General features: G+C 33.0%; 1 protein-coding gene across 2 annotated transcripts; it reads right to left on the reverse strand.

Annotated features, from left to right (window-relative positions):
- Positions 1-1,003: 1,003 nt before the first annotated feature.
- On the reverse strand, positions 1,004-10,076 carry LOC110039225 (probable receptor-like protein kinase At5g18500). 2 transcript variants are annotated; one of them, XM_020744217.1, is made up of 8 exons: positions 9,446-10,076; positions 7,263-7,952; positions 7,052-7,156; positions 6,127-6,249; positions 5,676-5,846; positions 5,395-5,524; positions 5,115-5,324; positions 1,004-1,465 (listed from the first exon to the last, which is right to left on the reverse strand). In XM_020744217.1, exons 2-8 carry the CDS (start codon positions 7,931-7,933, stop codon positions 1,334-1,336), a joined length of 1,542 nt encoding a protein of 513 aa, XP_020599876.1. In that variant the 5' UTR covers positions 7,934-7,952; positions 9,446-10,076; the 3' UTR covers positions 1,004-1,333. The 2 variants fall into 2 exon arrangements, with proteins under 2 accessions (XP_020599876.1, XP_020599877.1); XM_020744218.1 differs by having other exon boundaries at positions 7,263-7,962.
- Positions 10,077-13,685: the final 3,609 nt, after the last annotated feature.

Genomic DNA, 13,685 nt, shown 5'->3' on the forward strand with positions numbered 1-13,685 from the left:
CCAGGGTTTAACATTAGCCTAGTCTGAACCTAAGGACCAAACCAGGGTTGACTAAGGCTTACTCGAGTCAATCCGATTAAGGAAGTACCAGCCCCTAACATTAGATATGTCAGGAAAGAGATCCTCAAATTGGATAAAAAAGTGGCTTGGAGAATGATGTTAAAAAAAATGAGATCAACACACACCAACAATGAAGCTCAATGTCATTTCAACGTCCACGTCACTTTAATGTCACCCTGATCCCTTAACTACTTAAAAATATATCCTTTTACTGAGGAGATATTTTGGTGTATTTACAAATTAAAATCTCTTGCGAGAATCTTAAAAATTGGGAAAACCGGCACAAGAGCTTGTTTTTGCCTCATCTTCTATTTAGAAAAGTAAAGATGTTATCCTACCTATAAGAGTTTCAACCTCTAAAACCGAACAATTTAAAATATTTGTGAGCACTTTATTCTTTCTTAAATTTTTTTATCATTGGATAAACTCTCCATCAATTGCATAACCCACATCGAAAGTTTAAGGGCCATTTGGAGAGGCGTTGCGGTGTCGATGTTCTGTCCCACCGTTGTTTTTTCTATTTGGCAAAACTACATTTTATTTGCGTTCTCAAAAAACTGTATTAAAAAGCTATATTTTTCCATCAGACATGACTATCTGTGGTGGTTACTAGAAATTTACAGTCTGGTTTTGTTTAAAAAAAATGTAATAGCCGCGACAACTTTCAAAACAACAATTTCTTCTTCACAGCTGATTCTTCAAACAGTTACAATATCCCAAACAGACCCTTAGCCTCTCCTTCTACTTCTTCCTTGGTAAGCAGAGAGCATCTCTTATTCCACATGATTGGTAGCCCGGCAAAAGAAAGTTTACTTATATACATATAATGCATATTAAGGCGTCCATATTAAATTTATTTTTACATATCTAACGAAGAACATCAAATGTCAAAGCTTTTTTTTATTATTTAAGTTCATTTTGTTAGGGGAGTTCGATTGCTTGGCCAGGGCACCGACTTCAAGTTCCCATGACAACACAAATCTTATTTAGCAAACACCGTCTCAATCCTTTAAACTTTACCCTGTACAATGTGTTTTGGGTGCTATAAAATCTGTATTCATACATAATAAATAATCCTAATCTGCATTATAAATGACAATAAACAAGACCGAAGAAGAGAAATAAAAATACATAGATTTGACTATAACCCCTGCCTTTGTGTAGAAATCACTAGTAATTGAACTTTGTGGCCAACCATACACAATGCTGCAGCAAGGCTCAAAGAATAACCGAGCAATAGATGAATCCCTCTCTCTCCTCAAAAGCCAACATCCTATTTACTCGAACTGCTGCTGCACGTGGCATTCGGCTTAGAATCTGGGTTGTCACTTTTGTCCGTATCGGAGTTCTCTCTCAAGGAATCGATTTCACTGCTTCCAGCCCGGTTCCTTCTAAGCCTCCTGTCCTGTGAAATAGAATAAGGAATCTATTAATAGCTTTTGAAGTAGAAATAGCAAACACGGATGTTACCAAAATCTATAAGTGACATAAAAGTGTGAACCAATGATTAAGTTTCAAACAATAAAAACAAATTAGGTAGCTACTATCAGTCAAATAAATGGCTGTCATGACTATCATTGCGCAAAGAAAGGCTAAAGACTGAAATTAAAATAGGATATCTATAAATATTTTTATGTTAGTAATATAATAATAGATCCTATTTTAGATAGATTTGATTGCTTGAATTACTAAAATATTACCCTGATTAAAACCATTATTTCTAATATAATGAGAAAATTCCTCAAGAGGCCATGCAGTCTGAATGACACCAAGACTTGAGCAATCGAATCTACATTTTAGAGTAGTAGCATTACATCTGCATATGTCTTGGCTTTTTTCACACTAAGCATCTCATCTACAATGTATTTGAGCGTAGCGTGTTTCGAGGATAAAATAATTAACCAGATTATGTTGTATGAGGCTTTAAGACGAGAACAAATGTTGTGATAATATATCCTGTATTTGTTTTGAAACAATTTAAAGATGTACTCTTAAAATATCAACAAAAAATTGCTGGTGTAAATCAACTAAACAAGATACCATCTTTGTAATAGTTGATGAAATCGAATGGCATAAAATGCAATAGTAATATTTGTGAGAGTGTCAAAAAAATCAATAGCTTAAAAAGGTCTCCTGGAAAAAAATCCCAAAACACAAATAACGATAGGCGAGATGAAAACATCCGAGCCTACTCTAGCATGACACTAACTGTTATTAAACACTTGTACCCATAAATAAATTTACATTGGATGTAGGATATGCCTACTAATAGTTAAATTACTGCTCACCACCTAGATTTGCTATGAGGAATCAATCTTAAAGAAAATTGGAGAGATTTGATTGAATATTTTATTATAAATTCACAAAGAATTCATATAATCCTAGGAGAGAATCTAACTGATAACATACAATAGCAAGAAATAATAGTTACATCGATGGGGTTGCAACGATAGAGGAAAAAAAGATGATGAAAATTTTAATGAGTCTGGTTCTGGTTGGAGAAAACTATACAGATATTTTACTATCCATTTGAAACAAATGAATAGATATCATCCATTCCAAGTCATAAGACAACCCTCACGAAAATTTGGTGAGAATATCTGGAAGTTGTTCACAAATGACTATGAATATAATAAAGATTAGACAACTGTCAAGCTTTAAATTTATAAATCTATCAATTTTTAATATGCTTACTACCGCCCATATTCCATGGAAATATACAAAATGTTAATATATAACTTATTATCAGAACAGTGTCATATTATATTTTCTTACAACTTTTAAATTTTCCAGGATCATTTTTGGCCATAACTATCATAGGCTCTCAGTATCATAGATCTAATTTCAGCTAGTATGCTAGATCCTGCTCTTGCTTTTTTGTTTACATTTACAAGTCACAAAATTGCCTACTAAAAACTTGATCTGAAGTGAACCTCATGTCAACTTGTCAACTATTCAACCAAAGTAATCTGCCTCTATGTACGCTTCAAGAGCCAGCTCCACTCCATTTTGAATAGAATTCTTCGTTAGAGATTCCCTTTAAATATTATAAAATTTTATATACCATCCTAAGGTGTGACTGTTTAGTAATGGACATGAATTTGCTAACCAACCACACCAGCCAACAACATAAGTAATGTCAAGTCTAATATGTGATAATTAAAAATACTTTCTCATCAGCCTCTCCTCTAATAGAGGCTTTTTCAACTATTATATCTATGATTAAATTTTATTGGGGGAGAAAATTGAATCCTAATTTACTCAATTCTTTCAATAATTTTTTATAGTGAGATGAAGATTTTAATGCCAAATATATATTTTAACTTGCATAAATCTTCAACTTCAAATTCTTGGAGTAACAATTTCTTTAAATTCTTTATTTCTTTTAAGTTATCACTTGCCATGATAATATCCTCAAAATAAAATGGTGGTGTAGAGACTTCCATAAAGTCTTGTATTTCACAAATAATAAATGAGTTTCTTGACTTTGTTTATATCCTAATGTTAATAAATATCTAGGCAAACAATCCGAACAATGCGCTCGCATACTACTTCAACCCATACAATGTCTTTTAGTTGCTATTTAAGCTAAATCATGAAAATCTTTCCATGTATATTTCCTTCTCCATGTTAATAACAAAGAAGATATTTTTCACTCAAATTATTGTAACTTTAAATCCATATCAGGCACTAAAGATAAGAGAATGCTAACAATATCCATATTAACAAATAGAACAAAAGTTTTGAGATAATCGATCTTCTATATTTGAGTGTAATTTTTTATTGTTAGTCATATTTCTAGTGAATCTATTAGACTGGCCCCTACAGGGTCATTCGACAAATAATTTAAAAATTTATGTTAGGCACAAGGCTAAAAGGGCAAATGAGTTATTTGTTAAATTTCATCAAATTGGTATTAGAGCATTTGAGTATGCTGCTCTGCTAGAAATTTTTGAAGTTCACATTCGAGACTGCTAGTCTGCCTCGTATCATTTTAAACTCCTCAGTGTAACATATTCATGACTGAACCTCAAGATATAGTCATGATTTGAGCTAACAGAAAAGCCAACGACGAGATAGTGGGTCACATTTGTGACGGAACCTCACAATACAGTCATGATTCGAGTTAGTTGGGAAGCTAACGATGGGTTCGCAGGTCGCCTTCATGACTGAACCTCACAATTCAAGCTAGCAGTGAAGCCCTACGACATCACCTTTGAGATCGAACCTCATGATATAGTCATTATTGAAGTAGTGGGGAAGCCTACAACGGCATTGCAGTTTACAAGAATTCCCGCCTTCATGATGTAAAATCATCCTGAGAGTAATAACAGTCAAGAAACTAGAATGCTGTAGAGGAGAAATTAAAAGAGATGTTAGCCAAAACAAATATTGAATGGATGAGCGTTTCTCATCCACAGAGGGGTGGTTCTTGTCCACGAGGGGAGACTCATGACCGTGGAAAAAATGATGATGATGATCGCGGAAATTCACAGAAACCCTCCTCTGCCTGCTACAATATTGAGCAAAAGCGTTTCTCATCCACAATATTTAAAGATCTAAGCACTATTGATAAGAGGTGAAATGTATAGTGTTTTTTTTAACATCATATTGGATATATAGTTCTCTCAAAAGAATAAATCTTGAAAAAAACTTGAGACAAAGGAAGTAGCTTGAGTTTATTAAAGATTATGACTTCAAAATAAGTTATTCTCATGGAAAAGTTGATGTTGTGATTGATATTTTAAGTCAGAATCTACAAGTACTATAAAGCTACAAGCCCCGTATCTAGGTTTGTAGTTGTTTAAATATTGAGCTTAATAAATTATGTTCAATCCTACTTAATTAGCTAATTAGATTAACATAAATGAGCCAGATTAGAGTCTAGCTCTAGTTATTAACTGTGCATCTGTTCTCTTTTAACCTTAATTTATTGGATTTATCGTGCATGTAGATGATTTTGTCTGAAGCAAAATATGCCAACTACTTAGTTGCAACAGAAAGCCTTAAACTTTACCATAAATAGGTAGAAACAAAGAGACAACATTGCATACCTCACGTGATATTGGATCATCTGAATCTAGCATTCGAGCAACCTGCCCCATCCTAGGTCTCTTCTCTGAATCAGGGTCAACACATCTTAAAGCTGTTAGAAGGGCTCTCTTCAGTGCCCTAGTGGATGGCTTTTCCAGTATAGTTGGATCCACCACCTCTTCTGATCTCCTGCTACCAACCATCATTTTAAGCCAGTCCACCAAATTAACCTGCAATCACCGTGAAAAAGTAAACTAAACATTCGCTCAAAGAATGCTCTCTGAAGTGACATTAATATACCTCATTTGTAGGACGACCATAATCAACGGGATCCCTCCCAGTTATGGCTTCCAATAGAACAACTCCAAAACTATAGATGTCACTCTTCTCGTTAAGAAGTCCAGTGTTAGCATATTCTGGTGCTACATAACTATCAAACAAAATGTTAACAAATAAACAAGAATATGATAGGACAGTAGATGATGCATACTATATTCAATCAGCTCTCAGAATATCAGCAATCAAAGATATATGAATATGGCATAAAATAAGATGCAAGTAATTGGAAATAGGCTGCTCACCCAAAGGTTCCCATAACTCGAGTAGTAATATGGCTTTTCCCAGCACCTAACAGCTTTGCTAAGCCAAAATCTGACACCTTGGCATTAAATTCAACATCAATTAATATATTGCTGGATTTGATATCCCTATGAACTACCTTTGGCTCAATTGCTTCATGAAGATAAGCCAGGCTGCAAAAATGTATTATTTATTTGAATTAGAAAAAAGTTCATAACTAAGATTTAACCAAGGTGAAATTGAGCATTTTGGAAAATAAAAGAACATGCATGAAGCTAGAAATTATACATAGCTCATCTTGACTATAAAAAAGATAAAGTATAAAAAATAATCATATCACTAGTTCAAATAGACCAAATAGTTCACATCACAATTTTATGTGAAAGACTAACAAAAAACTTTTTCAGATGAGTTGCATAGAAAAATTACTGATTTAACACTATTTCAACTTACGCTTTAGCAGTGCCAAGGAGAATCTTGATACGAGCCTCCCAAGTCAGGGGTGCCCTTTGACGCAATACTCCATGAAGCCATTGCTCAAGGTTTCCATTATTAACATATTCATAAACAAGCATCCTGAAATATATGCATGTTAATAAAAAAAAAAACAAAAGATCAAATGAGAAATCATAAGGATGACAGAAGATATAAAAATATTACATAATTTAAAACCGATTCTCCTAAATTCATCGACACTATAATGCTCAAAGTTAAAATTACAATATATGGTTCCCTCAAAATAGAAAGCTATGGCAGCAATATAAATAGGGAAATTTTTCATTTTAACCTTAAAATATTTTGTAAAAAATACACTTAAGCATATTTAACGCTTAGAAAATGCAATAGAACTTTTGAGTCATGGGCTCCACCCTTCAACCCCCAAATAACTTAGTGTTAAGTTGGCTCTAATGGCACAAATGGAATCACTAACAGAGACCAACAATAAAGTTCAAACTTCAAACACTCTCAGCACAAACAAAGCAGAGAATTCAAACATATACTATTTAACCATGAGGCCAGATGAGAATTAAGCAATTTGAACCAATGAAGTACTTAATACAATAAAAACACTAATGAAAAATACTTTGCAGTTCAAAATGACATCTCCAAACTAAACATGATATCGTAGTGGGAAATTTTAAAGCAAATTTCACTGAGGAGAACGCCTCCAGACTCCAACACTTGCCATCATAACAGCAACTACACTTTACTGGGAACCATTATTCTCATTACAAATGACAGCAACATTCTAAAAAAAAGGAGTAGATTCAGATGTTGACTTTTCGAAGTTAAACCAGTATTGTATAATTGCAAAGCTGGACACACTCAAATGAAACAAAGTAGAAAGAAAGCAATAGATGATAAATGTACAACATACCTCTGTGTACCCTCCACACAATAACCCAAAAGCCGAACTAGGTTTTTGTGGCGGACATGACCAATTGCCTCCACTTCCACCCTGAACTCTTTTTCCGCCTGCCCTCTATGTTAAGTTATAATGCAAAAACAAAAAAAATAAGAATTTTAAATTTGAATGCATGCAATAATATACTAGGACAAGCTAAAAAATGAAGCGTTTATAAGCTTACAGGTTGTTAAGAAGTTTTTTGACAGCTACTGGAGTTCCATTAATCAATTGGCCACGATATACAATTCCATAACCTCCCTCTCCTAGGACATTATCTTTTGAAAAACGATTTGTTGCAAGTTCCAAGTCCCTTAAAGTAAACCAATGACCCCATCCAAGGTGTGAGAATTCTGGAAGGCCTAGAAGAGGAGAAGGAGCAGCTATAGAATTGGCAGACGGTTTATAAGCAGCAAAGGGGCCCGAATCATCACCAGAATGGGAACTAGCATCTTTTTCAAGATTGTGAAAAGAGTCTGAATAACTCTTGCATTCTGCATTTTTTGAATAAATTATGCCTGGATGATTCATGGCCTTGTTTGATTCTCTTCCATTGGAATTATTTTGAATCGTGAGCATAACCTGATCATTTCCTATAAAGCCAAGGGAAGGAAGTTGCTTCACCTTCACCTCCTTGATTTCTTTAGACACAACTGGGATTTGTGTCAGCGGTGAATTAGAGGAATCCCTTCTCAGCTTTTTCCGGCTCCGATAAGTAAGACATATAATCAGCATGAGTAGAATACAAAGCATTAGAGCTCCAACACATATACCAACAATGACCCATATTTTCAGGCCTAAGAGATCAGTCTTTTTAGATAAGCCTTGAGAAAGACCAGTGTCTGTGGAACTCATATTTCAGATGGTAAAATATCTACAAGGAACAGCAAATCAGATCATTGTTAAGTAGAGGACCATTACCTACCCATAGTGCAAATATTGTGTAAAAAATGTGCATTCTACATTCAAGAATAACTTCATATCAAGATTCAAACTGCAAATTTTCTAGTATATGCATAAAAGCTTTTATAAATAAGACTTCAAGCATCTACACATTAATCCTAAATAAACCTATGTAGTATATGCTTAAGAGCTTTTGGTTAATAGTACTTTAAGAATGCACAAAATAATCTAAAACCAACATATTCAGCCAAAATTGTGTAGAAATATTAGAGATTTGTGCATATTAGTCAGTTAAAATTGGTTGTGCTGCATAACCTATTACACTAAATTAAACCACTGCAGTTTTATAACAGCAGTAAAGTTAGTGTTTTATTATGTGCCTCCAAGATTTAGATATCTCTATCAATTCACATTGTTTCAGCTGCAGTGTGGATGTGGTGAGGTGCAAGTTCGAGACACTACGTGAGGAATGTTAGTGAGTTGGCATGTTTAAACCATGATACTCCTTAGGCATACAATTTTTTTATGTAAATTTAAGAACTGGATATATGCAGCAAACAATTACCATATAAACGATCCAAAGATCTAAATCAGAAAGTAAACTGAGAAAAGAATAGCTAAGAAGTTAAAAACTAAGCTGCTAACCCATAACAACGCAATTTAAAATCATATTAAACATTCTTCTTTTTCGATTCTATATCAGTTGTTCATTCAAAAATCAAAAAATGTAAACAGAAGCAATCAGTAAAACTGAAAAAAACCACTGAATATATCCAAACAGATGCAACTATCAATCACTAAATATGCAAATCACTAGCACAATATTTTATAAAAATTAAGTAGATATGGATTATTGTGGGGTAAAGATAAGATGGAAGCATTTTCCAAACGGCAGCATGCATCAATTAGCCTGGGTAAATCAAGTAAAATACTTTCTAGCATACAATTTTTCGTAACCGGATAATCATTCAGGACAAACTGAAACGACTACAAAGCGCACAAATAAATCATTTACGTCTGTAATTGGTTACAGCAAGAATGGATATTCACCTGTGATCTTAAAAAAGATAAACTATGCTATTATTTTAACTCAAAAGCATACATAAACCCTCACATATCTGTCTTTTCTGTAAGTGAGCGAGTGTAAAACAGATCCTTCGTTAGTGTATTTGAGTTTGTTCAATGCAAAACAGACAGATCTGCTGACAAACAAATATAATCTGTGGTTCTATTTTTGTACGATAGAAAAGCAAATTAGAACTTTAACCGTAAAATAAACAGAAAAAATAAACGTTATCTAATCATCGCAGTGTTCGTGAAATAAAAGATACTTAACGTGAAAGTATCATTAGAGGGGAAAGTTGAAACAATTTTCCAACCAAGCGCAACTACTATGTTTCAGATGTCACAGAAGTTAAGTATCATAGAACATCATGAGTCGTGACGCAATTCAAAACATTATACCTTCGATCCCCGGATGACAGCCAAAATCCAGTTTCTTTTCCTTTTCTCAAGACCGCATTACCTCAGACAAAGACCCAGTGACAACCGTAGCCCAACAACGTTTAGATCTATATCGCATCTGCAATGTAGAAATTCAGGATAGGATGGCAACCGGATCCAGCGGTTAGACCAGAAATGGGGTGGATCACACCGGAGAGCTTCTGGCGATGGGCGGTAGGAGGCCGACTAGCGCTTTTGGGAGGATCTCAAAACTTCTGCGTGGGAACAGTGATTCGGCTCTGATTTGTTGCCAGACGAGGTAAAGGGCATCGAATGTGATATGTGAACAACGAGGAGAGGTTACCGAGGAGCGTAGGAGAAGAAGAGAAAGGAGGAGAATGAGAGAGAGAGAGGTCGGGAGAAGTTGAGTTATCAGCGTTAGGTGGTGAGGGCGGAGATGCTTCCTAGCGCAGTTAAGGGAAACGACATAACAGTGGACCACCGAGTTTTTCAGTTTTCAGTATCCCTGCTTTGTTGCTTCCAGATTTTCCACTTGTTAACATACAGGCTTCAGGTTCCAGTTAAGTCACAATGTAACTGTTGACAGCAGCTGCAGTCAAAAATTGGCGGAGCAGCTTCACAGAAATCCCATAATTTGCTGACTGGAGATGTAACTGATTAGAGATTCTGAGTTTAAATCCCACAATAAAATAGGCGGGCCATCACTACTGAAAGAGGGATTTTTGCTTTTCTCTTTTTTTTTTTTTTTTTTTTTTTTTTTTTTTTTTTTTTTTTTTTTTTGTATTCTTCTTTGTTTATTTTTTTTTTTTATTTTTTCCTACTTTTTTGAGGCATGTACAAACATGCCACACAACTCTTATATATTAATGTATCTAACATCTAATTTTTTTGTACATAAAAAATATGTGAGCGCTTATCTCAAAGAAATCCAACTATCCAAAAAGGAATAGTATATCAAAGACTGATCAACTGCCAGAAGATCATGACAACCACTTGGCTGGCCAAGCGAAGCCGTACTAGCCAAAGCGGACTAGGCCACAAGGCAGACAAGAAGATGACTGAATGATCCAAGAATAGGTTGTTCTGCCAGAAACGAGACAAAAGAACATTTGAGCTAATCACTATAAGAAGAATGACCCAATACAATAGTCTACCCTCAAGTAAAATCAATTCATGGGAAGATCTAGTTCCACAGTATCTTCAACCATCTCAATGACGTCCCAAAGACTCCTCACCTAGGATCAAGAAATGATAGTCGAGCTGGATCAGTCGATCGACTCATGCCGACAAAGCTCAACCGACCGAGTTGATTCCATCAACGCGAAGACAACTAAACTTAGTCGATCGAGCCAAAACACATCCAAATGAGATAAGCTCATACATGTAAAATATCATAAATGTCCTAATATGAACTTCTTCCTAAAAGGGGCAAAATTATAATATCTACGTTGGGAAACATTTTATAAATAAGATATGATTGACTACTGTTCATTATTGTTCATTTATCTCCCTCGCACCCCCCCCCCCCCCCCCCCCCCCCTTCTTACTTTCACTGTACTCATTTGGATTCAAAGCTTTCATATGTATGTTCACAACGCTAAAATTTGTAATATCGCATAAAAATATTATTATTATTAACTTTTTTAAAAGTGATATATAATTTTTCATGTGAAACATAAGACATCAACATGTTATAAAGTGAATATGAAAGAGGTTAAGTGCTAGATATGTAATTTTTTTGTTTGATGGTACAAACTTAAATTCTCTACAACCTCAATTTTTTCTTCTTCAATTGTTATGTAGAAAATGAAGAATGATGATCATATTTAATAAGATAATGGGTCCAAGGCATTGAAAACTATTCAATTGGCCTTTCATCTACCTAAAGTGCAATCCTAGCTCTATGCTTGGTTTGAAATTTTCATTCAAGTAACTTTTTTTTTTGTAAGGTGATCGCCCAGAGAGTACTTGTTGGGATATTGGTATGTGGATATACCGATATTGATGTATGGTATGAGACTTGCATCAATTTATTATAAAACTAAAACACATTGATCATATTGATAGATAGAAAGATAAACATTTTAGTTTTACTTAAAATCCTAAATATATGCAAATAAATGAACCAAGATACATAAGAAATTCTAAATTTTAATTTGAAAAAATCAAATAGAAAATAACCATACAGTTTAATCCAACTTTAAAAAGAAAAGATCATTATATTAGTCAATTTTTGAAAGATTACATTTCTACACTATGGGAGGATGCTATAACATATGATTTGAATTGGAAATTGATGTCTCTTATAATGATGGTGGAGAGTATTGGAATGTGGAAATTTTGATAAGACTTATAGTGAACAATGATAAATGCCAATGGCAAAGACAATGTAGATGAATATCTAAAGAATAAAAAATGATAAAAAGCATTATTGATTAGTAGTCATGGATATAAATTTTCAAATGCATAACAAAGACCAAGGTTTGAAATAAAAAAAAGGAGTCAAATCATTAAAAATTAATATTTAATTAGAGGTGAACATGGTAATCATCTTAATTGAAGAGAAAATTATGCAATTAGAAGTGGCAAGTAGAAGATAAACTAAGGCATATCTAATTCAAAAGGCAAATAGCCAAGTTTTCAAACAATGACATTCTAAAAAAGCGCTTTCGTTAAACAAACATTTTACTTTATTTTGAAAAAATTTGGTTTTGTTTGAAAAGGTTTTAAGTTTTGTTTGATAAATGCTTTAGTTTTATTATGAAAATATTTTTTATTTTATTTTAAAAAAGAATTTAGTTTTATTTTATTTTAAATATTTTTTTGTTTTAATTTTATTTTGAAAAAAATTAATTTATTTATTTCAAAAAAAGTTTTAAGTTTTAGGTTTCAAGTTTTATTTTTGATTCGAAAAAGGTTTGAAAAAGGCTTTAATTTTGTCTTAAAAAGGTTTTAAATTTGTTTGAAAAATGGTTTTAAATTTGGTTTGAAAAGGTTTTTGTTTAATTTAAGAAAGAGTTTTAATTTTGAAAAGGCTTTAATCTTTATTTGAAAATGGTTTTAATTTTGTTTGGAAAAAGGTTTTATTTTTTATTTAGAAAAAAGTTTTAAATTTTAGTTTGAAAAAGATTATAATCTTTAATCTTAACTAATTTATTTTGAAAAAGGTTTTAAGTTTTAGTTTAAAAAGGTTTTAAGTTTTAACTTATTTTTAAAGGTTTTTTAATTTAGTTGAAATGAAGTATTCTAAGTTTTAATTTGTCCAAAAGGATGTATTTTATTATCTTCAAAAAGTTCTTCAAAAGAGATTCTCTTAAGAATAAGCCTTCATTATATTCTAAAATTTAAGATTTTAGAGCACATTTAATTTAAATATTTTTTATAAAAAAATATATTTTATTTTATATGCTTTTCTAAACCCTCTTTCTCACTTAATTTTAGAAATTAAATTCGCTTTCACATAACAACACATAAACCATAGATTTTACGTCAACCTATATTTGTAATTACCATTATGTTATAATTTGCAAATAAAATCACCCAACTTCATGAAAAAATAAAGTTCAGCCCAAATTTCATAAAAATATAAAGTTTATCTCAAATTGTACGGAAATATAAAGCTCACCCAAAAACTTGCATGGAAATATAAAGCTCATCCCAAGTTGCATGAAAATACAAAGCTCATGGGTCATGCATTCTGCTACATGCACATACACATAGTCATTCACACATGCACACATTAAAATAATTATACACATTCCTTCAAAAACACATGCACGTTTATTAACACATACACAAATTCATTAAAATACACATGCATACACATTCATTCACACTTATGCGCATATTATCACTCTTATAAGGATATTAAAATTCACATGTTTAGCGCTCTTAACCTTATATATATATATTATATAAGGAGCATGGCTCCATTCCATTAAAAACAAAAAAAAAAAAAATTACAAACAGGTTAAGAGGGCCTATAAAAGGGGCAACCTCTCAAAAAGAAAGACAATCAAAGAGGGAAGACTATCTAATGTAAGGGAGAGGAAGAAGGTCACTGGACAATAGGAAGGAGTGGAGTAGGAATCATCTTGCTAACCAATGAGACTTCTGTGTGGAGACCCCTTCTAGTCAACCAATTGGATGGTCTGTTACCTTCTCTATGTATATGAGTGAAAATTATGGAGCAGTTCTTCAATAGAAGATGAATCCCAAAAATCCAACAAATTAAGTTCCA

This window comes from Phalaenopsis equestris, unplaced genomic scaffold, assembly GCF_001263595.1.
Source record: "Phalaenopsis equestris unplaced genomic scaffold, ASM126359v1 Scaffold235876, whole genome shotgun sequence".
Classification (NCBI taxonomy): Eukaryota; Viridiplantae; Streptophyta; class Magnoliopsida; order Asparagales; family Orchidaceae; genus Phalaenopsis; species Phalaenopsis equestris.

Bases quoted from the DNA above. Each gene is read 5' to 3' on its own strand.
- LOC110039225 (XM_020744217.1), bottom strand. From the start codon at position 7,933: ATGAGTTCCACAGACACTGGTCTTTCTCAAGGCTTATCTAAAAAGACT. The intron at 7,157-7,262 runs GTAAGCTTATAA...AACTTAACATAG, and splicing joins AAAAAACTTCTTAACAACCT to AGGGCAGGCGGAAAAAGAGT. The intron at 5,525-5,675 runs GTGAGCAGCCTA...TTTGTTTGATAG, and splicing joins CGAGTTATGGGAACCTTTGG to TTATGTAGCACCAGAATATG.